General features: G+C 31.3%; 1 protein-coding gene across 2 annotated transcripts in view; it reads right to left on the bottom strand.

Moving 5' to 3' along the window:
- Positions 1–6,517: 6,517 nt before the first annotated feature.
- The window catches only part of LOC124362516 (eukaryotic translation initiation factor 4 gamma 2), a 92,685-nt gene continuing 74,541 nt past the window's right edge, over positions 6,518–24,661 (bottom strand). For both annotated transcript variants that reach the window (XM_046817092.1, XM_046817091.1), the window contains exons 8-16: positions 22,410–22,591; positions 20,381–20,505; positions 19,024–19,173; positions 17,608–17,705; positions 15,867–16,106; positions 13,650–13,892; positions 13,003–13,411; positions 9,490–9,611; positions 6,518–7,161 (exon numbers count right to left, since the gene is read on the bottom strand). In XM_046817092.1, coding sequence (XP_046673048.1) covers positions 7,096–7,161; positions 9,490–9,611; positions 13,003–13,411; positions 13,650–13,892; positions 15,867–16,106; positions 17,608–17,705; positions 19,024–19,173; positions 20,381–20,505; positions 22,410–22,591 — 1,635 coding nt within the window. In that variant the 3' untranslated portion in view covers positions 6,518–7,095. The remainder of the gene's footprint in view (positions 7,162–9,489; positions 9,612–13,002; positions 13,412–13,649; positions 13,893–15,866; positions 16,107–17,607; positions 17,706–19,023; positions 19,174–20,380; positions 20,506–22,409; positions 22,592–24,661) is intronic.

The following is a 24,661-nucleotide window of genomic DNA, read 5'->3' on the forward strand; positions in this document are numbered from 1 at the left end:
ACCAAGATGAGATACTTGATATAAACAATTTAGTGATACCTGGCTATGTTATCGCTGACTTTTTCGCAAGAGAAAAACATATTCATGGGGGTGTGCTTATCTGTGTTAAAGGAAGGAACTGAATTTGTTTTTTATGATAAATTGTCTTGTTTCTCGGAGGAACTTGTTTGTGAATTAGCAGCAATAATGCTGCCCAACTTGGAAAACTCTAGTGGTAACTTTCTATAGATCTCCAGCAGGTAACTTATCACTATTCTATGATAAGTTATATGACATTTTGTCCTTCCTGCATTATAATAAATGTAATATAGTCTTTGTGGGTGACTTCAATGTCAATTTTCTTAACAGAAATGACTCAGAGGCCAAAGTACTATTCAACCTCCATTGACAGTTTTGGACTAAATATTACTGTTGCTGAAGTTACAAGACCCTACCCTTGGAGGAGATGCAACAAAGGGTAGTTGTATTGATAATCTGCTGACGACTATTCATCAAGATAAGGGAAAATCTACAGTCATTCACACTGGTGCTTCAGACCATATGGCCATCCTCTTCAAAGCTACTTTAGACAATGTAATGTCTAGGATTATACCACAAATGTATATTGTTAGACCCATTTTCTACTTTGGGCTCCTCACTTTTTTACATCTTACCTAGGTCTCACTAATTGGAATGATATTTATGTTTATTAAGTCAAATGTTAACCTTAAGTTTAAGTTATTTTTTAGAAAAGCTCTTATTGGCTCTGAACTGTGCTATGCCTTTAAAAAATAAGAAATCTAAATCTAAACAAGTAAATGTTGCCTGGTATCATGAAGGTCTAAATAAGACAAAGCAGGAGCATGATAGACTTTATTATATTATAAAAAACACAAGCAATGAGAAAAAATATTGATATTAGAAATAAATATAGAAATCTTAAAAATGTTTACAGAAATGAAATAAAAAAAGCAAAGCTTGACTTTAATAACACTTTACTTGATAAAGCAACAGACAAAAGTAAAGCTGCTTGGAGCATTATTAATAAATCAGTCAGGGCTAATAGTATGTCATCTAACTCATCTCATGTACTGGAACCTGAATAGTTTTAATTCATATTTTGTTGGCTCAGTTTTGGAGACTTGCAAAAGTATTCCACCTAGCAATAATGACTATTCCTTTCTACCTTGGTAAGCACTGTGCTCAGTGGAACTCTACAGTAAGCTTTTGCCTGAATGAATTTAAAGTGGAAGATGTTCATGCAGCTATCCTTAGTTTTAAGTAATAGCACATGTCTCGATTGTTATGGTATAAGTGCTCCTATTCTGAAAATGGCTGCCAACTCAATCTGTGAAATTCTAACTTATTTATTTAATGAAAGTGTTAGGACAGGTATTTTTCCTGATGTACTAAAGATAAACAAAGTGATTCCAGTACATAAGGAGGGGTCCAAAGGACCAAACTTGTAATTATAGGCCTATAACTATTGTTACAGCAGTGTCAAAGGTGTTGGAGTGGCTAGTTCATAAGCAGTTGGTTTGCTATCTCGAAACCAATAATTTACTCAGCACTTGTCAATTTGGGTTTCGAGCTGAGCAGTGTACCATTGGCGCAGTCCAGTCCTTCATAAAATGATTGCTTTGATGGTTTGGAACTACAAAAAATCTGTCAAGTTTCAGATCTTATGACTTATCCAGAGCCTTTGATACTGTAAAATCATCATATTCTATTAAATAAACTTAGGTCTTATGGTTTTAGTCAACTTGCTGTCAGTTTTTTTTTAACTCATATCTCTCAAATAGGTGTCAATATGTATATTTAAATGGCTCTATGTCAGAAACTAGGCCTGTTAAGCTAGGTGTTCCTCAGGGATCCATTTTAGGACCTACTCTATTTATTTTGTATATAAATGACTTGCCTTTTAATCTCAATGACAATTATGTTAGTACGTATTTGTTTGCTGATGACTTGGGTCTTAAGGTCTGCGCAAAAAACGAGGAAACGAATGTAATGAGCTACTTAGTGTTAAGACCTCAGTTGTAGATGATTGGTGTGCAGCAAATAAGCTCTGTGTAAATGATAAAAAAAATTCAAGATTTACATATTACCTTTTCTAATAGGCCTAGTGATAATGAGGACTTAAGTCTTAAGTTTCTTGGCATTTTTATACAATCCAATCTTAAATGGCAAACTCATATTGATTATGTAGCTTCTCGAATTTCCCAAGGTATTTTTCTTATAAGATCCCTTAATGGAACAATTTCTGCTAAACACTTGCTTTTTATGGTACTATGCCTATATTCATAGTTTTCTTAACATATGGAGTAACTTTGTGGGGCCAATCTCAGATTGCGAATAAACTGTTTGTGTTACAAAAAAGAGCAGTCAGGCTTATAATGTAATGTCCAGAGTCGTGAGCACTGTAAACCACTGTTTGTAAAATTAGGTGTATTAACATTGCCGTCTATTTATGTATTAAATGTTTTGTATATGTCAGAGATAATTTTATCATTATTTATTAATCAATGTGATGTTCATAGTTATAGTACTCGTAATAGAAATAATGTAGTTGTACCAAAATGTAACTTTGCTAGCACTCAAGCCAGTTTTAGATATCAGGGAATCAAATATTACAATGCTTTGCCCAATCATATCAAGGTATTAAACAGATCAAATTTTTAAAAATGTTGTAAAGAAAATGTTAGTAGATTCATGTTTGTACACTGTTGATGAATTTTTAACTGTGATAAGAAGTAAGGATATTTAAAGTAAAGCTATAGATTATTTATAATATGACGTTGTTATATACATATTTTGTATTCTGACAATAAACCATTTGAATTTGAAATTGAAAGATATTACAAGAAAAATACTATTTAACAAACTGCCACAATCAAAATATAATTTCACAAGGTTTATGATTTCCTATTAACTGAAGCTCGTCAATTACATACAATATTTTGATGCTAAATGCAGACCAGATCTGAATAAGTGTGTATATATTGCTTTTTACTCTTTTTATTGTTTGTACTTGTTTATTATGTATTGTATAAAGTTAAACTTTTAAAAATCATATATTGTCGATTCGTGTTGTTTGTTAATTGTTATTTATTTATATTATTTATTACTGATATAATTCAGTATTTAATGTTGCTGTGAATTATTACATAGACGTCTTCTTATGCTGTACATATTTATCTACTGTTAACCTCAAATTTGTTAATTTTTATACTTGGTTATGATATTTTCCATATATGTGCAGACAATTTATTTATTAATATGACTTAACTACTATATTAAATTGATTAATGAACTAGAAGCATTTATGTAATAGCTGCTAAATAGTAATTTATAAATGACGAAGTCTAATGTATCATTGTATGTCTAATGACTAATAAAGTTCTTGATACTTGATTCTATATAATTGGTCAAAAAGAAACAACTAAAAATTATACCAATGTCAAGCCATTTTAAGTATAACACTGTATCTTATTGCCTATTTCTTCTGTTTTATTACTTCTCCACTGACAAATAAGTAACAATTGAATATTGTGTATACTAATTAAAGTTCAAAAAAATGTTCAAGGATACTTATGTATTAGTTTTTCCATTATTAACCTTCCAATAGTGATGGTCAATCCAAATTTTTCAAATCAATTTCAATCTATTCCCAATTCTAGAATTTCTAATCCTAATAATAATAATAACCTTTTGTGTGCAAGTTAAAAAGTTATCTAAGAATAGCATTAATTTCAAGAGATTTGACACATGAAAAATGGCTATTTTTTAGGAAAATAGCTTATTTTAAGAACTAAGTCATACTCTCTTACCTTTTATTTTATTTTATGGATTATAAAATAGACTTAAAGACAGTAAAATTGATTTGCAAAAATGTATGCTTATGTATTACTTATAAAAATGTATTTTAAATCAAACATTTTGAACAAAGTTCAAATTATCCTAAGCTAATATAAAAATATTTATGTGTAAACATTTATATATTTTTAAAGGTACATAAATTACAATGTCAACAAAATGTTGTGATCATCAGTTTTAACAAACATGAACATGAGATAAAGTCATATAACCTCTTATAACTATCATTTACAAAATGATAATTATTTAATTCGATTTCTATGATTTATACGACGTTTTAGTATTTGGTGATTTAGATGTCACTCGTAAACAGATACACCATACTCATGACGATGCATGAATATAAATATGGAAAGTACAAACTGCAATCAAAATATGATTTACAAAGCAATGATAAATTGTTAATTTGGTTATCTATTTATGCATTTTTACATGAAGCGCTTCAGACAAGTTCTATTGATCCATAATTTGTTACTGCTGTTCACCAAGTGTATACGAATAGACACAGCTGACTTGCATCAACCCACTTACATAAACTTATACCATCTATTCCTCCATTTCAGTGGCAACTTTTACAATGATGATCATGTGAAAATGGCAGTGAACTCTTGGTTATTGGAGCAAGCACAAGTTTTTATGAAGAGGGTATTTTAAGATTGGTTGAAAGGTATGATAAGTGTTAGAACAAACTTGGCAACTATGTTGAAAAATAGAGTAAAGTATGTATTGTCTGAAAATAAATTTAATTTTTGAAATAACCTTTCGTTGAGTACTTATTTTCAAACGGACCTTATTTAAAAAAAAAAACATGCCTTCTAGGTGTATATTTTAAAGTAATAGAAAATTGAAGTGAGATGTTTAGCATGTGAGAGAGGTCGCCGGGACCCGGCTCCGTCAGGGATCTTTAGTAAATCAAACAATAGGTAAATACTCATCTACCTTAGAAAATTATCAAGATGGAAAGAATTTGACTCTGAAGACTCCCTTTGAAACAGTCGGCAAGGTCTATTATAGCTAGATAAAAGTTCGTAGTTTTGAAATAATTCAACAATTTCAGCTCTAAATTTTCTAAAATATTAAAAATATTTTTCAGTTTATAAAAGGACAAATATATAAAGTCGCTGTTAAATATAAAACCCATCTTAGTTGTCTTTTGACAGAAGTAAACTTCTCTGAGCTCTATGTTTATATATATATATATATATATATATATATATATATATATATACATTCATTAAATTTGTATAAATGGCAATAGCCGAATTTAATTTATTTCAATAAACATTGAATCGCAAAAAGTACTTGCTCCGCCGGGACTCGAACCCGGATCTCTCACTTGCCGGGTGAATGTGCTACCATTACACCACAGAGCCCTCACTTTTTACGATTCAATTATTTTGTATTTGGCCGTTTCTTTCACATATGTGTTTAAATAACCAAACTAACATATGATCGGAAGTTTAAATAACCAAACTAATATATATATTCATTTCGGGTGTATAAATGCAGAATTGCTCTATTATAACAATTATTGGAGTTCTTGGTATATATAATTTCCTTTAGTATTTCGGCTTTTTACAGTTTTCAAAAAGGTATAATAAAAAATATATATTAATTTATATACATTTTTTTATTTTCTTATGTAAATTTTGTTTGCTGTGTTATTATATATTTTTATTATACCTTTTTGAAAACGGTAAAAAGCATAAATACTAAAGGAAATTATATACCAAGAAGTCCAATAATTGTTGTATATATATATATATATACAACAAATATGTGTGCTTTTTAACATATTTTCTTGGTTGTGAAGCGGGGGGTAACTGGTAGTTGTTTATACATTTATATTTGATTCACAAATGTGTAGGAAACAATATGAATCCTTTCAATTTACCTTATTTAAATTATTAAGTTGTTTCTAACATGAATCCAAAATTTTAAGGTGTAATTTGAAAATGTTTCAAAGATATTGGGTTGTTTTAAATATGTACACTTTATAAGCTGCCAAAATCTACAAAATGCAAAGACCACAATAGTATTTTTGCTCAAATTAACACATTGCAACGTTACCATAAAATACATTTAACAACAAATTATTTCACGTAATTACTAATCATTTGGATGATCAGTAGAGTAAACTCACGTGGTCCAATATATGGGACCACTGAGGTATTTACTAGCCCAATATATCAGGCAGTGGCAATAAGAGTGTTCATTAAAAACCACATAACATCTAAAATAAAATAGCCTAAGCATATCACTCAGACAAATAGTTTCTTGGTTAGTAAAAGTTCACAAACACTCTACTTCAGCTGATTGAATACTTGTTAACAAAATCAAGATGAATGTCACATTGCTATGTGTATTATCATAAGACCAAATCACACTTGTATTGCCACAATGCATATCGTACCATAAGTTCACTTGAAAGGATAATTATATACTTGATAGTATATACAAGATCGTGCAGCTTAGTAGAGATCCCGATACTTAAAGGATAACTTACTAATTCTTAAATACTCATAAAATAAAAAATTAATTTAAACTGCTAAAATCTCAAGTTTTATTTAACAGCTCAATAATAACGGAGTATTATTAACTAAAATATCAGTTTCATTCATGTTAAAACAGTAGGATTTAAAGGAAAAATAAAATACTAAACTTTGTGTTTACTATTTTTTTGCAGTTTTTTAATATTTTGACATTACATTCGTTACATTCTCTAGCATACATTCAAAATACATAAAAAACTTAATACATGTTGCATAGGAATTGAAATCACCTACATTTTAATTCTGTTATTAACTGAATTGGTCAGAAAGTTTTGATCACAAAGAATAATAAATTACTTGACAAGAAACAATGATTGAGAAAACGGTATCAGCTCAGACAAGACGACATCAACTAAATGCACTCAGCCGCACACTAATAAGAATATTTAGTCTTAAAAAAGTTACAAAAAAGACAAGTGAAACCTCAGAATCTAAGATCAAGTATATAACAAAATCACAGAAATAAAACTTGCAACCGATAAGTCACAATTAAAATGTTTTTATTGAATCCTGAATACAGAACTACTTCCTGGACACTATCATGGTACAACAATACAATAGAAAAATTAAAAATATTTGTATAACTAAGAGATAACGACTACAATTAATTTAAGTTTTGTAAAAAATGAGTGGTTGTTCTATCATTCATGCTCTTCTGAATAACTTGATGTTTTAATACTGCCTTGCTTCAAGCATCCTCTTCATCTTCCTCTTCAGAGGACACTGTCTCCAACCAAGTCAGCCAAGTGTTCACCTGGGAAATGTAACAAGTTATGTAATTAAAGTAATCTAGTAGTGTAATAAAACATGCTTAAAACATACATGCTTTCTATACATGAGAATTAGAAATTTTCAAATATATTAAACATAAAATATTTTTGTTTACTTGTAAAAATATATGTACTATAACCCTTTGAGCACAGTGATGTCTGCATTGTAAAATGTACATCAAGTCCCAGCATTGATTTATATTTCGATAATATTTATTTTTGTATTATACTGGTCATTTAATAATATTGTTGTTTATAGGAATTCTGTATTGTATTTCATAACCTTTGGCCTGTGCATTATTATTTCTGTTTGTCATAACAGTTGATATAGTGGTTAAACTAGGATTGTTTTTATACATGTCATAAAAGAATTAAAAAGTATATTAGTATTACCATAAAACTTTTTGTTGTATGACAATGCTGTAAATAAATTATTTTGAAGGGAAATGTGATTTTGTTAAACTTACAAGTTTTGTAAGAACATTGTATACTTTATTTTTAGAGTATCTATATATGAACAAAATATTGCTGATGAAACTTTAATTTAGTACTGATTATTAGATAGAAATACGAACAATTTAAGTTAAACTTAAATTATAGTAATTAATTGAGTTTTTTACGTATTTGATGGCTGTATCAGACCAACATTCTGTTCTACATCTTTGTTTCTATAACAGAGAATGGTATTGGAGCAACTGGTGTTTATTTTAGGCATTTTACAATGCCATGTTTGTTTTTATATATCTGAACATGGATTGTCTATAAACTTTAATTAGATATTTATGTTTTCTTACATAGTATCACTATAGTCTAATATATAACACATACCACAAAAATTGTTCAAACATTGATTTTTACAGCAGCCCCCCCCCCCCCCCAATTAAGCAAATGATTTTGGTAAATGCCCACAGCACCAGAAGTGTCTAAACAATATACATTGTCTATTGCTTTGCAGTCCTCCTCCCCCCCCCCTTCCACCAAGAGCTTACAAATTAACAGAATATGGACTGACACATTAAGTACATGGTTTTTGGAAATGGCCACAGCACTAGAAGGGTTCAATAATACACATCCCATTGTTGTGTAGCTCCCAGACATAACTGAACATAATAATCAATAAAATAAAATTACTCTAAGTAATTCAAAATGTCTCGTCTACTTCTTCCAGTGAAATCTTTTTAGAAGAAAACTGAAACTTTTTTAGTTACCTCTGAAATACAGTTCTTTGGTCTTATTACATATTTGTACACATCTAGTGAGCTTTTCATATTCAGCCAAAAATAAATCAGAAAACTATTAAGATATTACGATTTTTTATAATAATATTTGTTTACCATAGAGGCTTATCCAACTGTAAAAATTAATACTAAATTGTGAATAATCTATTTCCACTCATGTTCATTTTATGCTAAAAACATCAATGATCACAGAGGTACACCCACTCTGTTCGTCATCCTTAACAGTCTCTAGGCCTTCTTTTAAAGCTCTTACCAATATGCATGCCATTCCATCACTCATAATGTATTGCCTGTACAATAAATTTCAACTCCTTTTATACCATTAGCACTAATAAAACCAATAACAATGCATATTCAGTCAGTGGCATGCTCAATTAACGTACGCATATTAAATAAACATAAAAAAAATATAATCCAGATCAATTTCGCCTGTGGAGACATCTGTTGCTTGTCAACAGATGAAGTTAGACCGTTAAGTTTTTTTTTTTAGTCCCAAGATTACTTTTCAATAATTGTCCCAAATCTTATAACTGGGTGTCACTTATCACAAATAAAAGAGGAAGTTTCACATTAATTCTACCTATTTCCATGAGAGTAAGGATTAAGAGGGACATTTTATACTTTGAAATTCAGTTAGTACGTTTTAGGAATAGGGGATTAAGAGGACATTTTATACTTTGAAATTCAGTTAGTACGTTTTAGTAATACTAAAAAGTCATTGAATCAGTTACTTTTGTGTGTCCAAGTGAAACTACAATATATTTGTAATTGTGTCATTTGTTATAAACTCAAATCCAATGTACAACAACAGAAATTGAAGTTCCTATTTAAGATGTTAATGTTGTCCTCCAGCGTACTCTTCTGGATGGGTGAGAAGTAAATATTGTGTTACGGGGTAATCCATAAGTTGTGCAAATTTTACTCTAAAATTGTTTGATATTATTATATAAAGAAAAAATATCACCTTCTAGAGAGCAAAAATTTTCATAAGTATTTGAATATTTATTAAAATAAAATATAAGTACTTTAAATAAGAAATAATATTTCTAAAAAAGTAAAAGAAATCAAATTTACCTGGAACAGCGCTTTTCCCTTTCCTGGGTATGCGTCAGTAATGTCTTCACGCCATTTCAGGAAAGCATCCTCTTCTATCACTTCTAAATCATACAAATTGACAAACCACCGCAGCAACATTCCTGAAAATACATTTTTCGATTAAATTTAGTGACACTTATTCTATATAGAAGTTATCAGAACTTTTTGGTAGAAACAAAGTTTCTTTGGTAAGTGACAATATAATCTATTTATTTTTAACAAATTCACTACCAAATTCAAGTTCTTCAAGTTAAGTTATCGTGGCGGATGATCAACTGAAGCCTGCGCACAGGCTGAATGCCCATGCAGGCTTTATTCCTTATTAATTATTTAAGTAATATCTTAGCTAGATAACTAGTAAACTATTGTTTTCAAAACAATTCTGTTTAGTGCTTTACTATTGTCATTAATTTTAAGTGTATTTCATGTATAGTTGATGGAATAAACATTCATTCATTCATTCATACCTCAACTTTACTCAACACCTCAGTGTGCAGGTTCCCTTCATTAATGGGGAATGTTCCCTTCAGAAAATGTTAGATTAGTGCAAATTGTTACGATATTTAGTGCCTCAGTTCTCTGTACAATTCATTACAAAATTTATTTAGGTAATTTATTTTTCATACAAAAAACCAACTGAATATTATAGAAAGTTAAAGAGTCCTTTATTAATTCCATCAAGTAAGTCTTATATAAATTTATTCCCAAATATCAATCTAAAAGTTTAAATCAAAGGATTGATCTTGTTATCTGCAATGTTTTATTTATATATCTATAATGATTTCAATAAAAATATTCTCTACAATATGTTAGACATGGTGTAATATTGTAAACTATGTTTCAAAATAACTTTATTACGTTGCAATAGCCAGACTAAAATCAGATAGGTTTACACTTGAAATAATTCATGTACAGTGTTATATGACAAAAAGGAATTTCAGTAACAATAAAAGTTTTTTTAATATTGTTTCCATAAAAAACAAAATTATATTGACAAATCAGCTAATTGTTACTACTGCCAGTTGTTACAAGAAGATATCTTCTTAATTCACAGTTCAAGAAAGAAACGACAATACAAATTTCTTATCATAGAAGTTTAAATCAAAGATATAACCAAACAAATGAATAATGTAGTATGATATTTAATAGCCTATTATCGAAATACAAATTTTCATAATAATAGAAAGCACTTAAAGGGTTAATAACTACAATATAATTAGATCTTTAATTATATGTAAGTAAAATCTGTTTAAATAAAATCAGATAATAAACTAATGACCACTTGCCATTCGGCTATCCTCAAACAGAAATAATCTACTAGTTCTTATACTGTTTATGAAATTGAAATTTACAATTTTCTGAAAAATTATAGCAGTACAAAGTTTATAAAGGGAATACAAAAATATATTGCCTATTTGTTTCTATTATTTTTATTGACTCTTGACAGTACTCTGTTAACCCATTGGCTACCAATGTCGTATATTGTCCATCATCAGTTAGCATCGGCGTAATTACCGATGACGTGTGCCAATATCACGCCAAGTTCATAATTTTGGACTCAAAAAATATTGTTGATATAGATTATTTTGGCATTTGTCTATTCTATTATATCAATGATCTGTTATAATATATATTATGTTCGATTTTGAAGCTGGTTGATTCTCAAAATCAATTGTAATTTACTGTTTCATCTGTTAATTGTTTGTTTTGATTGTTGCCATCTGAAATCGTGATCGTGATCTTTTCAGAGAGATTTAGAAATTTTGTGTAGAACATACTCAAAGAAAGTAAATATGTGTATGATGGTAACTTTAATGTTGAAATTTTGAGTGAAAGTAGCAATGAAAAATTTCAAAAAAATTACGTGACAAAGCCTTAACTTCAAACTTGGAAGTGGAAAAGACTAGAAAATGATTCACATTATTTTATTTTTACTGGTAGATCAGGTATAAATCCAATTATTGCTAGGCAAAAAATACTTAAAATATAAGGGAAAATACAATTTTATTTTACCATGTTGTAAGGTAATTAATTTGAAAACAAACACTCCAATAATACAATTTTTATTGGGCCTTTTGTGTAACCAAGGAAAACATTACCAGACCCGAAATAAAAATGTTCAAAATAAATTTTTATTTCAGTTATGTGGGTCTGATGATGTGTTCCGAAAAATTGTATTATTGGAGTGTTTGTTTTTAAATTAATTCAGAATTTCGATAATAAAAGGACTTCTAGAATGTGTTATATATAAGGTAGTTATATATTTTTAATTGATTCTAAGACCACACACCAATTTCCATTGCAAAATGAACAATTCATTCGGTACCAGAGGTTAAGAATATTTGAATATTAATTGGTAGTCAATGGGTTAATGCATAATGTCCATCAACCTCCTTGACTCATTAACCCATTAGCCTACTTCGACGAGACCATCTCGCCGCTAGCGCTATGCACGGTAAAATACTTTGACGAAACCATCTCGCCACCAAGTAGTTCGCCTATTTCTCACAAGATGTCAGCACCATTCAGTCCTAACTTCGTTTCTGTGTTCTATGCAATAATGGGAATTGAATAATTTAACTTTACAGCTTGGCAACACTGCAGTTGGGGAAGGGGAACATAAACAGACGATCGGAACAAGTAAACAGCTGACTCGAGTAAACAAACTAAGCGTGTGTACAATGGCGCAACATGGAGCTTTACGTAGTAGTGAAATTGATCGTTATATTGACAATGACGGATTTATTTTAAAGTGAATCTGATGGTGAAATCGGTTCTAATCATGTGGAAGAAGAGTGGAGGATTGATGGTGATGAAGAATTCAGCGACGGTGAGTCTGACAATGCCCTCTCAGATATTGATTTTGAAGAGATGGACGTAGGCCTAAACAATGCCGATGATCCTATGAATGATTTACATTTACAGAATGTTGAAGACGTTATTAGCAGTGTGGCTTCTGGTGTAACTGGATTATGGAATTTTCCAATATGGAATGACGAGCCAAACGAACCTAAAAATATTATGTTTTTAGGCTTTTTTATAAAAGATTTTTATTTTTAAGTTAACTTAAAATTAACATTAACTTACTATTTTTTAAGTCGACAGTATTTGTATACTTAAAAACATTGTAATAATAAATAATTGTCAGTAAAAAATAAAGTGTTTATTTTGTAATTAACATAAAATTAACACAAATTAACAAAATTAACATTAACTTTTTAATTTTTTTTTTTTGTGAAAAATATAGTTTCGGATGCTTTTATTAAATATCCCAAGTTTTATTAAAATCTAAACAGTACAACTAGAGTAATGGAATTTTAAGTAAAAATTCTCCATTTTGGCCCAAATTAATTGGATTTACTGTGGAGTTGAGAGGCTGGAAATACTAGTAGGCCAATGAGTTAAAAACTTAATACAAGGTCAATATAAAAAAATAATTTGAAAAGAAGGAAAACATTTTTTTTTACTGAGATATACAGTAATTCAGCCTACCTTTAGGAAAATCAAAAGAGAAGCAGTAAGTCTGCAAGGCGTAGACCGCCACCACCTGCAGATCTGTGTGGTTGTTGAGGAATGCATTCAGCACCGGCTTGTATTTCTCCAGGAGAGCCTTCTCACGCTCCTGGCACTTTTCTGCACCGCTGGCCTCCTGGCTGATGAACTTGACCACGACAGTTACCAGGGCACTGATGAAGCTCTTATCGACATGGTGTGCCGGTTCCAGGTTGTCCTTGATCCACTTGTAGAGAGCGGAAGGGTTCTGGTCTGCCTCCAGCTGGTCCCACAACTCTGCCTGGATACGCAGTAAAGGACACAGGAAGCCCAGACTACGGTCGTCCAATAGCTCAGACAGTCGATCTTTGCTGCGGTCCGCCTCAGGCAGTGTCTGCAGTAGGTTCACCTGCACAGTCAATGAGTTTGCATCATAATGTTTTATTTAGTGTATCCTATTAAACAATCAAGTTACAGTAGTTATAAATGGAATTCATGAGACATTGAACACAGAAGGCCTATGTTACTGTATCACCTTTACATTCATGTTAGTCACAAAAGAAACAACATGCTGAATATGTGAAAAGGTCTAGGCATAAATGAATTAGTATTTAACAAAATAATCTTTAAATTCATCTTCACCTCACCTTACTCTTATTGAAGAGAGTGGTGAGGTCCTGCTTGCCAAGAGTGCGATGCAGGTTCTGCAGGGTCAGCATGAAAAGTGGGTAGTGGCTGCCCCCCTCGGTCAGCTCCGCCACCTCATCTAAGGTCACTAGAGACTGGGTCACCGCATGTGCAGCGATACCAGCCACGTGCGAGTGTATCTTGGGCACTGTTGCCTCCCGCTCGGCCATTGAATTCACCAGGTTCCGCAGGCAGTCCAGGACCTACCAATACCAATATTATGTCAAGTGTCAACTCTATAATATTGTGTAATGTACTTGTGAGACTGACCTCTCATTCTGAATTAATTATAACTTTAATAATACAGCACCAATTAAGTAAGAAATAGACTGATTTATACTTTATCCTTCATAAACACAAAAACGTTCAAGATATTAACCATTCAAGGTCCTTATAGTTGCTGCCTAACTATGGATTAGCGTTCGTTAATTATAAAAAAATGAAAACTTTAGTTTCTCAAAGCTTATTTTATTTTTCTATGTAAAAAAGAGGAAAAACTGCAAAAAACTTGTTATCCTTTTTGCCTGTAGTGCACATTACTTACTATTTAGTGTTCTAGCCTATTTATAAATTTAACTTATTACTTAAGATATTCTATTGTTACTGTTAAGTAAATGATGTATATAAATCATGAGAGAATATATCTGTATGTAGTAGGAAAGAAAAAAGTGTGTTTTTTCTTAAAATTATTATAACATGTACAATTATAGGGCACATATGAAAAGATATTGTTTTTTCAAGTTCTTACCTACCATAAGATGTTATTTTTATGTCCATAAAGTAGTATTGGAAGTTGTAGCAAAATAAATAAAAGGATATAACATATTCAACTACTTCCACAATTTAAGAGTAAAACACAACAGCTGTTTGGTACAGCAGCAGCCTGTGCATATACATGCTAGCGGCGTTGAACGGTACTACTAAGCTGCCTGTGAGACAAAAACTCTCTAGCATTAATCAATAAACACAGGGGTTGTCGCATGGTATACAGTACATCTCCAAACTAATGAAACACTTCACGCATACTCTAGCAGACACTTAGAACTGCCATCAAAATACAAGGCAAAGAATTGTTTAGCACGTATATATGCTTACAGTGTTTAGCCCTTGAGCTTACAGCACTGCCAAGAGTTAACAGCTTTTGTTAAATTTGAATCTTTGTAGGGCTTTAAAAAGATGTATAAATTCACCACATTCGAATATTCCTAGTCCACTTTGTACAGACACAAAAACAAATGAATCATTAAAAACTAATTGATTTACGTATTCATTGCACACCATCATAGGTAATCAATTAGGAGTTAACGAAACCTATTTTTAATTTGATATCCAAATGCTGTGAGTTGCGTAAGACTTGTTACAACACTCTGTGAACAGCTGACTACATTGACATAGTTTGTTTTCGTTGTGAGTCACAAATGCTATGAATTGTTTCCTGATGGTGGTTTGTGTTAGTGTTTTATTCCTTCACGATAATTTTAGTTCATTTTCAATTAGAACTACTTAAACAACATACATATATGATGAACTACATATATATTCATCTCAGACAATGGAAACATCCAAATATCAAAATTGATATTATTATACTAAAAAATGTAAACTGTACACTGTTTTGTGATTTGTTTTTACATAAAAACACAATCACAGAACAAAGTAAACAGTGTTACTAGCCAAACACGTAACTCGCATCTGATGAATTCATTGGCTTGAATTCGTAACGTCATAGTCAATTATCATTTTCAAGACCTACGAGGAAGAAAACAAAAATACAAGTATTAATTGATGCATCAAAACATATTGAATGCAGCTATAGAGTTACTTGAATATTTTAACTGTGAACTATATGAAATACTGTCTCAATATGGATCATAAAGCCAATAACATCTAATTTGCTAATAAAGTGGCATTTAAAGGGTTAAATTCATAAAATTGTAAGTGTTCATATGAGAAATTTGTCAAATTTACAATTTTTAGTTTACTAATAAAGGCTATCAAGTGGAAAGGATTAATGTCTATCTAATGTAACTTTAGTTTTGTAAAATTAGGAAATTGATTATAAAAGCTCATATAACACTACTTTTAAGTATCATATTATTAATATTTAACTGAAAAAGTTTTTTAGTCATTGTAAATAAGATAGAAGTGATAACTAAAATATACTCTTCTAAATCTACCTGAGCAGTAGAGGCAAGACCCTCCTTGCGAAGGGTGGCCACGAGGGTTAGAGCCAGCTCTCTGTCGGCTTCGGTCTTATCCAGAGTGAATGACAGCAAAGCGACCAGCGCTTCCGACACAAGTCGCTCCGGTATGCGGTGATCACGCCAAGCTGTCACACCGCCCGCCACGCTACGCTCCCTTAACATATCTTCTCCAAGTGCCAATACCTTCTTCAATACCTCTTCCTTACTAGGACCCTATTATAAACAATTATATGTTAAAGTCTTGCAGTTATAGTCTTAGTCTGCAAAGGAACAAAAATGTTCTTTAAAGAACCAGTGTCAAGTTGAACAGAAAATAGAATTCACCATATCAAAAGCAAATTTAGGCTATTAACAAATATTTCACATTCCACAAATAATTAATAGTTTATTCAGGTGAATGGAACTTGTGGATTTTTAAATCATTGCTTGAAAAAGAGTGCACAATAAAATGGACATTAGACGAGGAAAATGATGTAACTATGTTCAAAACTTGCTTCCACATGGTATTGATATTTAAATCTAAGCAGCACCAACATCACACATACGCACACACACACATACACTTATGTAAACTCCTACATAAAATGCATGGGCTGCTTCTATGTATATCTATAAATGTAACCAATTCCAAATGGAAAGCCAACTAAAAACATAATAATATATATTATAGCACACTAATTTAATTTGATAATGTTGAAAAGTTTACTAGAACCCAACACATATTTATTTAAAAAATAAAACAATATGTATGGAAACATCGCTATGACCAAAACACATTCAGACTTCTAGCTGCTTCTAGTCAATATATGCTTGAATGCTGCAGTTATGTATAAAAAAAGTAATAACAAGTTTTAATTAAATAACGAACTGTTTTAAGTGGATTTATGCTAATAACAACTTGATTACAAGAATAATTTATTCTTATACTGCACTTCGGATTGCTGAATTCCAAATAATCAAGGTTGTTAAGTATACTTGCTTTCTAGGGTAGAGGGAGAAAAACTTTCCCTTATTCAGAAACATGACAAAAGACAAACATTACACTTCAGTTAACACAACCTATCAGAACAATAACTAATGATAATGAGAGATCTTTAAACTACTTTGTGTAAATGGAATTTAGTTCAAGTATTTTGATTAAAACCAAGCAAAAGGTTTCTATTATTTCTTAATCCAACTCATACTGGATCGGTAGAAATTAACGTTATCTGCAAGTTTTAGAAAGTTTAGAAATAACATTTTCCATGGTTTCAAATTTTTACAAATGATAGTATTGTGTTATCCATTCCTTAGTTTGATTTTAATTTGGAATCAAAACAAATGTTTGAAAGAAATGCTTCCTTTTTATACTGCACAATAACTGACAAATACTTTATTACTTTTTAGGATTTTATGGTGGCAGAAAAACTTAATGTACAGTGAAAATTAGAATGAACTTTGGAATAGTAAGCCTGACAATTTTTACACTGCCTTCTGTATTTTGCTACAGACGAACATTATAATTAAGTGAAAAGAAGAGTTGTTACATAACAGTTGTTAGAATAATCATTTCTTTCTCTTTTTTTCTATTAAAATTTTCCAATTCAATATGAACAGTTTTTAATTTCTCCTTCAAAATAAACAATCCATTAGGAAACTTTGCAATGTTTCAGGTTTTAGACCTGGAGGAGACATATCCTCTCCACTCTTAGTGGCTGACAAGAGAGAGGCTTACCTTTTCCTTCTTGTTATTCTTATTCTTATCAACTGACGCTGGTTTGATAACAACCACATTCTCCTTGACAGGGTGAGGGGTCGGCATGTGATTGTTAACTGAAACAGCCCATTAATAAATAACAAATTATTAGAGCTGTTCCATCATCCCCAGTAATAAATATGTCTTAAAATAAAACATAACAAACTATAAACAAGTTCTATAATGTGCTACAACACTTTATTGAATTAAATATTTAATATAAAGTAAGAAAATGAATAGTTTTAAAAGTAAATTCAGATTTAGAGGAAGAAACTCAAGGCTAAACAATCAGAACTAAAAATACACAAAAGGATAGAAGAAATAATTTTAGTTGGAACAATCCAAATATTTAGGAGGAGACTATTTGTAATATACAAGAGAAGAAAACATTGAATAACAGTCAGGACAGGTTTATTTCAAGAGGAAAAACATTCAAGAACCATCTAAATAAAGTAACTATAGGAACAGACCACATGGCGGAACCTGGTAAATTATAGGGTACATTGCAATAACTTGAGGAGTGACATATGTAGCAAGGGAGAAACGGTTCCTTTACCAGCTTATTTTTTATTTAGTCTAAATCGGATCTTACAAAAGTAGTGTGACAAACAAGTCTTCCCGATCGTTTTACGCCATCAACATTGTCAGTGATACTTATTTGCACTCAATTGAGGCCCAATTGCGATAAATTAAATCATGGTTGTTGATAGTGAGTCTATATTTTTAATCAGGCTCTAGCTATTATTAGTGGTAGCTAGTGATAATCAGTTCTAATCAATAATTATCAGGTGAATAAGTTATAATCAAAGATCAAACAGTGTGATAGTGAAATATGGAATGTACATGGATGAATTATGTTTATTTGATTATCTGTAAATGTAACAGGAGTGAATTTTCACAAGAAATTAGCATTAATCACTCCATATACTTTTGTACTTCTCATTTTATTTCTAATTCAGTGCGTAAGTCTAAAACATTAATTGTATTTTTCAGTTTGTCAAGGCTATGGGTTATAATGTCAATGAAGGGACATGGTGATGCAACAGGTGGAAGTCATGTTAACAACGCCACAATTTCAAAATACCAGCATTCCACTTCTTTAGTCGTTGTACTCCAAACACTAAATACAGTAAGTGAAGAGGCATGAGATTGTAGTGGGGTAGTAGAGAGAAAACCAAGCTATAATTAATTTACCAGTAAGTTTGGGTACTTTCTGACCAATACATTTTTTAAATGTACTTAAAAAACAACAAATTAATTTTATAAAAGTATAAAGAGGTTTATTACGTAAATAGAGCTAGAGAATTATACATCCAACAATAAAGAAATCAAATATTATAATTTTTATATTTCGAATAGGTAAATACCACTAAAAAAGTAGAATATTGTTTTTACCTGGTGGCATAGAGATCTGAGGCTTGGTGTTGAGCTGCTTGGTGTTAAAAACCATAGAATTGCTGGGGGGGCGGAGAGAGATCTCGTCCAAATTGGTGGCTGCTGGTTGATGACTCATCTTCTTGAAACGAGGCGCCAGCTCTTTACCTCCTATTTTAAAACAAATAAACTTGTATTATACTGAAACTCTGAACTAATAAAATGGGATTAATTCTGATATAATGTATTACGGATGGGACAATTTCCAACACTTGGTCAGCATTTTCCTCACTGTATGTTATTCAAACTCCGCACATCCACACTATGGTGGCATGCATTTCTGATGTTGATATGTTGTTAGTTTCTGAACACATTTAAATAACACTTGATGACAGATAATCAACAATTGTTATGTATGCTATTCAAATTGAACACATCTGAACTACAGTTGACATATATGAGGGACGTTTTATTTTTTTTAATGGGCTGTTGTCTTGTACACTCTTTTAGTTCAGGTAAGTGTCACAGAGCATGCATGCTCCGTACAGACATCTTGCAAACAAGCAAATGCCATTTTCAATTCTGTGGCTAATCTACACACTTCACTGTGAGTATCTGTGTGTGAATATAAGGTCAGTGATATGGTTTCTTGCAACAATTGTTCAAGATGACAGATTTATAGTAACTAATCTTAAAGAAATTACAACAGGTACCTTGCGGTCATTCCTGTATACAATTGTGTCAGAACACCTAAAATTTAGAGCTTTCAATTAGTTCTCAAACTTCCTTAACAAGGAAATGATAATGGAATATAGTGGACAGTTCCTTGACCATTTAATTCGTTACAGTGAAGGGGATTACATACTGAGCCAACTGTCACATGAGATGAAACATAGTTATCCCCTATCACACCTGAATTGAAGCAACAGTAGACGTGGAATGGCTGCACACATCTTCGGTTTAGGACAAATTTTTTTGTCACATTTCAATACATCATCTTAGGTGGAAACCACATCAAGGATAATTAATTAATGAAGAGGTGAAAGTGCCTGTTAACTCCTGGTTGTATTGAGAGAGCAGCAAATTTTGTAGAAGAAAAATTTCCAAACTTAGATTTAAGGTATGAGAAGTGCCTAAATCAACTGTGTAATTATGTACAATAATAAAGAACTGAATATATTGTACAGTATGTCTGAAAATATATATGACTTGGACAAAAATTTTTCTTTTCTTTTACTTAAAAACCTACATATGAATAATGTAATAATAGTGCTGTTGTTATTGTTTTTTATTGGTTGTCTGCGCAACCTTTTGACAAGAGAGAATCCTCAATCATTATCCTATTGAAATTTAACAAACCCACATTAAGGTGACATACCTGAATTATTGGTGTTGTTATTATTGTTGTTGTGTTGATTGTTGTACCGGTTCTGAGGATAGAACTGCTGCTGGTGGTGGTTCTGGCGGGAGTTCTGGCGGTACCCCGACTGGTAGCCATTATAACTGCACACAACCAGTGGCCCAGGGTTAGCTAACAAGGTAAGGACAAGAGTTCGCACTGAAACAGCACAGGTCACATGGGATAGGATCAGGGAGTATAGGTAGGTAGGTAGGTCTTAAGTTTCTAGAATGATACCTGGGAAGTAAAACTGGGAAGGTAAACATTTTTAAATTTTGGTTGGGTGTCCAAGGTGATTAAGTGCACATTTTTTCAGGGTTGATAGAGGATGTGAATACAACCATTTTTTATCCAATACACATGGGGTCGCAAATGCTCCATTCCCAAGAAAATAGAGAATTTGTGAAACAATTCCTTATAGGCAACATTACGTGTTTGTGGCCAGAAAAGCACAAAGCTACTAAAACTAAATTTCTTTTTCTTATTAATTACAATTTTTTTTTCACTGAACGATGGCAAATGTACGGACAAATTATGTTTCCTTCACAAAAGAACCACTTTAAAGGATTTGTGAAACACCTCCTTGTAGGCAAAACTTTACGTATAAAATAACCACAATGTAAACAAGAATGTAAAAAAAATATTATTACAGCAAATTTTAATGTTCAAAATGTTTCCCGTTTATGTCCATGTAAAACTGAGCTCTTCATAAATCCTCTGTCTTACATTTTTAAAGAGTCAGGGTTTTTAATCCAACTTCTGCTGCTTAGTACACTTTCTCAATTTTCTTGGGAATGAAACATTTGCGACCCCATGTGTATTGGACAAAAAATGTTTGTACTCACATCCTCTATCAACCCTGAAAAAACGCGCACTTTTATTGAAATCACCTGATAAATGAGAATATTGGACAGATGCGAGGTAGGTGCCAGTACCAGGAAAAGATTTTCGATAATTTTTGAGAACCTAATATTTTGTGCTGTATGATCCAACCATTATGCCTTATTTAGTACTCTCAAAATTATAAACTACAACAGTTTCTGAGGGAAGGAAAATTTTAATTTAGAAATGGTCAATTTAGTATTCACTACACACATAATTATTGTTATTGTTTAATTATTGTTCAGACAAGTTAAGTGTAAGAAAGGGCCATGAGGCCCTAACTTTGCCTGTTTAAATAAACAATTTTTCATTTCATTTACATACTTTGCCTATACCATGTTGCATTTACTGACAATAAGTATTTTTAAATCAGTATGTTAGAATGTTTTCCATAACTCTGTGGACTCACGACAATGAATTGACACTTTCCGTTGGTCCTCCAGATCCTCGCCTAGGGCAAATACTAAACCAGAACATTAAAAACTGTCTTTTTTTAGTTTCATGCAATCTAAGCTGAATTGTTAGATATAACACCAAATAAACAATAATCCTTTTTGGTTCTTAACCGTTTCAGATACAAATGTTTGTATTCAATGTACTATTTTCAACACATTTAGAATATCAATCAAATAAAAAAAGTATAAATCTGTTAAAATATTCAAATTTTAATAAAATACTAAAAAGTCAAAGATAGACAAGGAATTATAACCAATTTCATAACAATCCACTTTAACAAAAATAAATTAGTAAATATTACCAATTTACTTCACATTATTCACTAATTAATTCAAACTAAAAGATATAATTTAAATTTTTACATGTTTTCTTCGTATATTGGATATTAAGACAGTCTACAAGCGAAATAAAAGCTACTTTTATTGCTACTATTTTAACTATATTACATCTCTAAGCCAATACTATTGCAAAAATACAGATTACCATATCAAAACAAAAATAAAATTTATCCCATATTGGTTTATAAAACAATACACTAAAAGTATTTTAGAAACTAGAAATGTTCAGTGTCTTTCTCTAGTGGAATAATATGTGTTGGTTCAATTTGTTAAGTATAAACCATCCAAGTATAAATTATGAAAATCACATTATTACTTTAGAGGAGACTTACGAATTGAACTTTTCGTGAGGGTGGAGGGGGCCCGGAGCATGCAGAGGAGTGAGGGGGCCACCCAGCACATCATCGAAGCCACTCCTTGTCTTGAGGGTTCGACGGAACAGCTCCGGGTTGAAGTTTTGTCGCCGCTCACTTGTCCCGAATACATTAATGCGCCCATTTTCCTCCTCACACAACTGTAAACAGAGCCATATTCTGTATTAATCACTAATGTAACTGGTATCACCTGTATAAGATAAAATTGGATCAAGAACTTTTTACCGAAGAATCAAGTTTTGTAAAACAATAAGCAGGTGTGAGCAGACACTGAATTTCTTAGAAATGCATTCTCAAGCGAAACTTAAATTTATGCTTAAAGAAAAAACTTATTAACCCTTTGAGTGCCAAGAGCCGATTTAATCGGCCTAGCAACGTTTCCGCATAGTGCCAAGGGCCGATCTAATCGGCCCGATGGTATTGACGAAAATTGCCAAGGGCCGACTAGATCGGCCTTTCCAATATTGGTCATCCTGTTGCTAAATACTGCCGTATGATATCGTAAAACGTATCAAATTAAAGCCAAAGAAATGTACGACATAATTCACGTAGTGATAGTTTGTATATATAGTATACAATATTTTTATGTAGCTGATATCTAGAAGGCTGTGGCGCGAACCGCCTGTTGTCACGCTGCAGTTGTTTTGTTTACGTTCAGTTGTTTCTGCTAGCTGTCTAGTGTGGCTGTGTTGACATTTTGATTAGTGTTTTAAAAGTTTCCTACTTTTATTACTTCAGTTCATTTTCATTTTTGAATAAGGTATAGTTTGCCGAAATGAGTAAAAGGAACAGATCGCCCTTAAGCGAAAATAGGTCAGATTCCGTTATATGCCCCCAACGCTTAAACTTTTTTCAATGAACTTAGAACGTTATAAAACGATGTAGTTGAGTAATAGAACTAACATTATGCCCCCAACGCTAATTTCTCATTTACGTATGATTATAATGAATTACAATAAATTGGTTACTAGCTAATCATGTGATGCCGTGCGGCCTGCCGTAATCGGGATTCTCGAGAAAGATGAGATAACAGCGACAACAATACTGATCGCAATACCTGGAAATGCTTGTTGATTGATGGAATGTTAGTTCTGTTACTCAACTACATCGTTTTATAATGTTCCAAGTTCATTGAAAAAAGTTTAAGCGTTGGGGGCATATAACGGAATCTGACCGCGAAAATACATTAATTCATTCTTAGCCTATATGATAAAAACACTCAATCAGTTATTTCATCTGAAGGATTTAATATAATAGGCCTAATGAAATAAGCCCAAAGTAATTAATTTAAGTCTGTTCATAATAAATAAATAACATTTGTATAATCTACCTTGATTTAATTTCATAAAACTAGTTAAATATATCTTACATGAACAAGAGTAAGCGTGCATGTTGGTGCAGGTTTTCAGCATTTTGCAGCAGTATATAAAAAAAATTCAAAACTCAGTTATATATAAATGTATTTTTATGAAACTTGGTACATTTATTTCCAACTAACATGGGGAAACATAAAATTGGCACATAACACTTATAAAACAAAAATAAATAAATACTTTTTGTATCTTAAACAAAAGAAATGTGTTTTTTTTTATACACATATATAAATGTTTTTTTTTTTTTAATTTATAGTCAAAACACACATATATATATATATATATATATATATATATATATATATATATATATATACCAATTTGTAGCCTGTATCTTGCCCTAAATAATAAAGCAAAAAGTCTCCCATTATGTTAAGTTTTAAGGAAGATGTTAATTTTTTAGTAAAATACTGCAGTAACATAAAAATAGTGCTTGGCACTGAGGGGAATGGCCTGTCACAAATGATTGGCACTGGCTGCATGACCTCCACCACTTCATGTGGCACTCAAAGGGTTAAAGGAAGTATATTTATATATATATATATATATATATATATATATATATATATAAATAAAGAGTTAATTATATACTCTAGAGTTAATTCTTAACTCAGGTTAATGTTCACACTGATAATGGTTTAATACCGAAACATGTCTGGAAATAAAATAATTTTAAAAATGGGTTTTAATTATTGACCATTCATTATTCTAATATAAAGATAACCCTGTAATTTGGAGTTAATAACATTATATATATATAGTAAATAGTACCAATTTACTTCACATTATTCACTAATTAATTCAAACTAAAAGATATAATTTAAATTTGTACATGTT

Source organism: Homalodisca vitripennis, chromosome 5, assembly GCF_021130785.1.
Source record: "Homalodisca vitripennis isolate AUS2020 chromosome 5, UT_GWSS_2.1, whole genome shotgun sequence".
Taxonomy (NCBI): Eukaryota; Metazoa; Arthropoda; class Insecta; order Hemiptera; family Cicadellidae; genus Homalodisca; species Homalodisca vitripennis.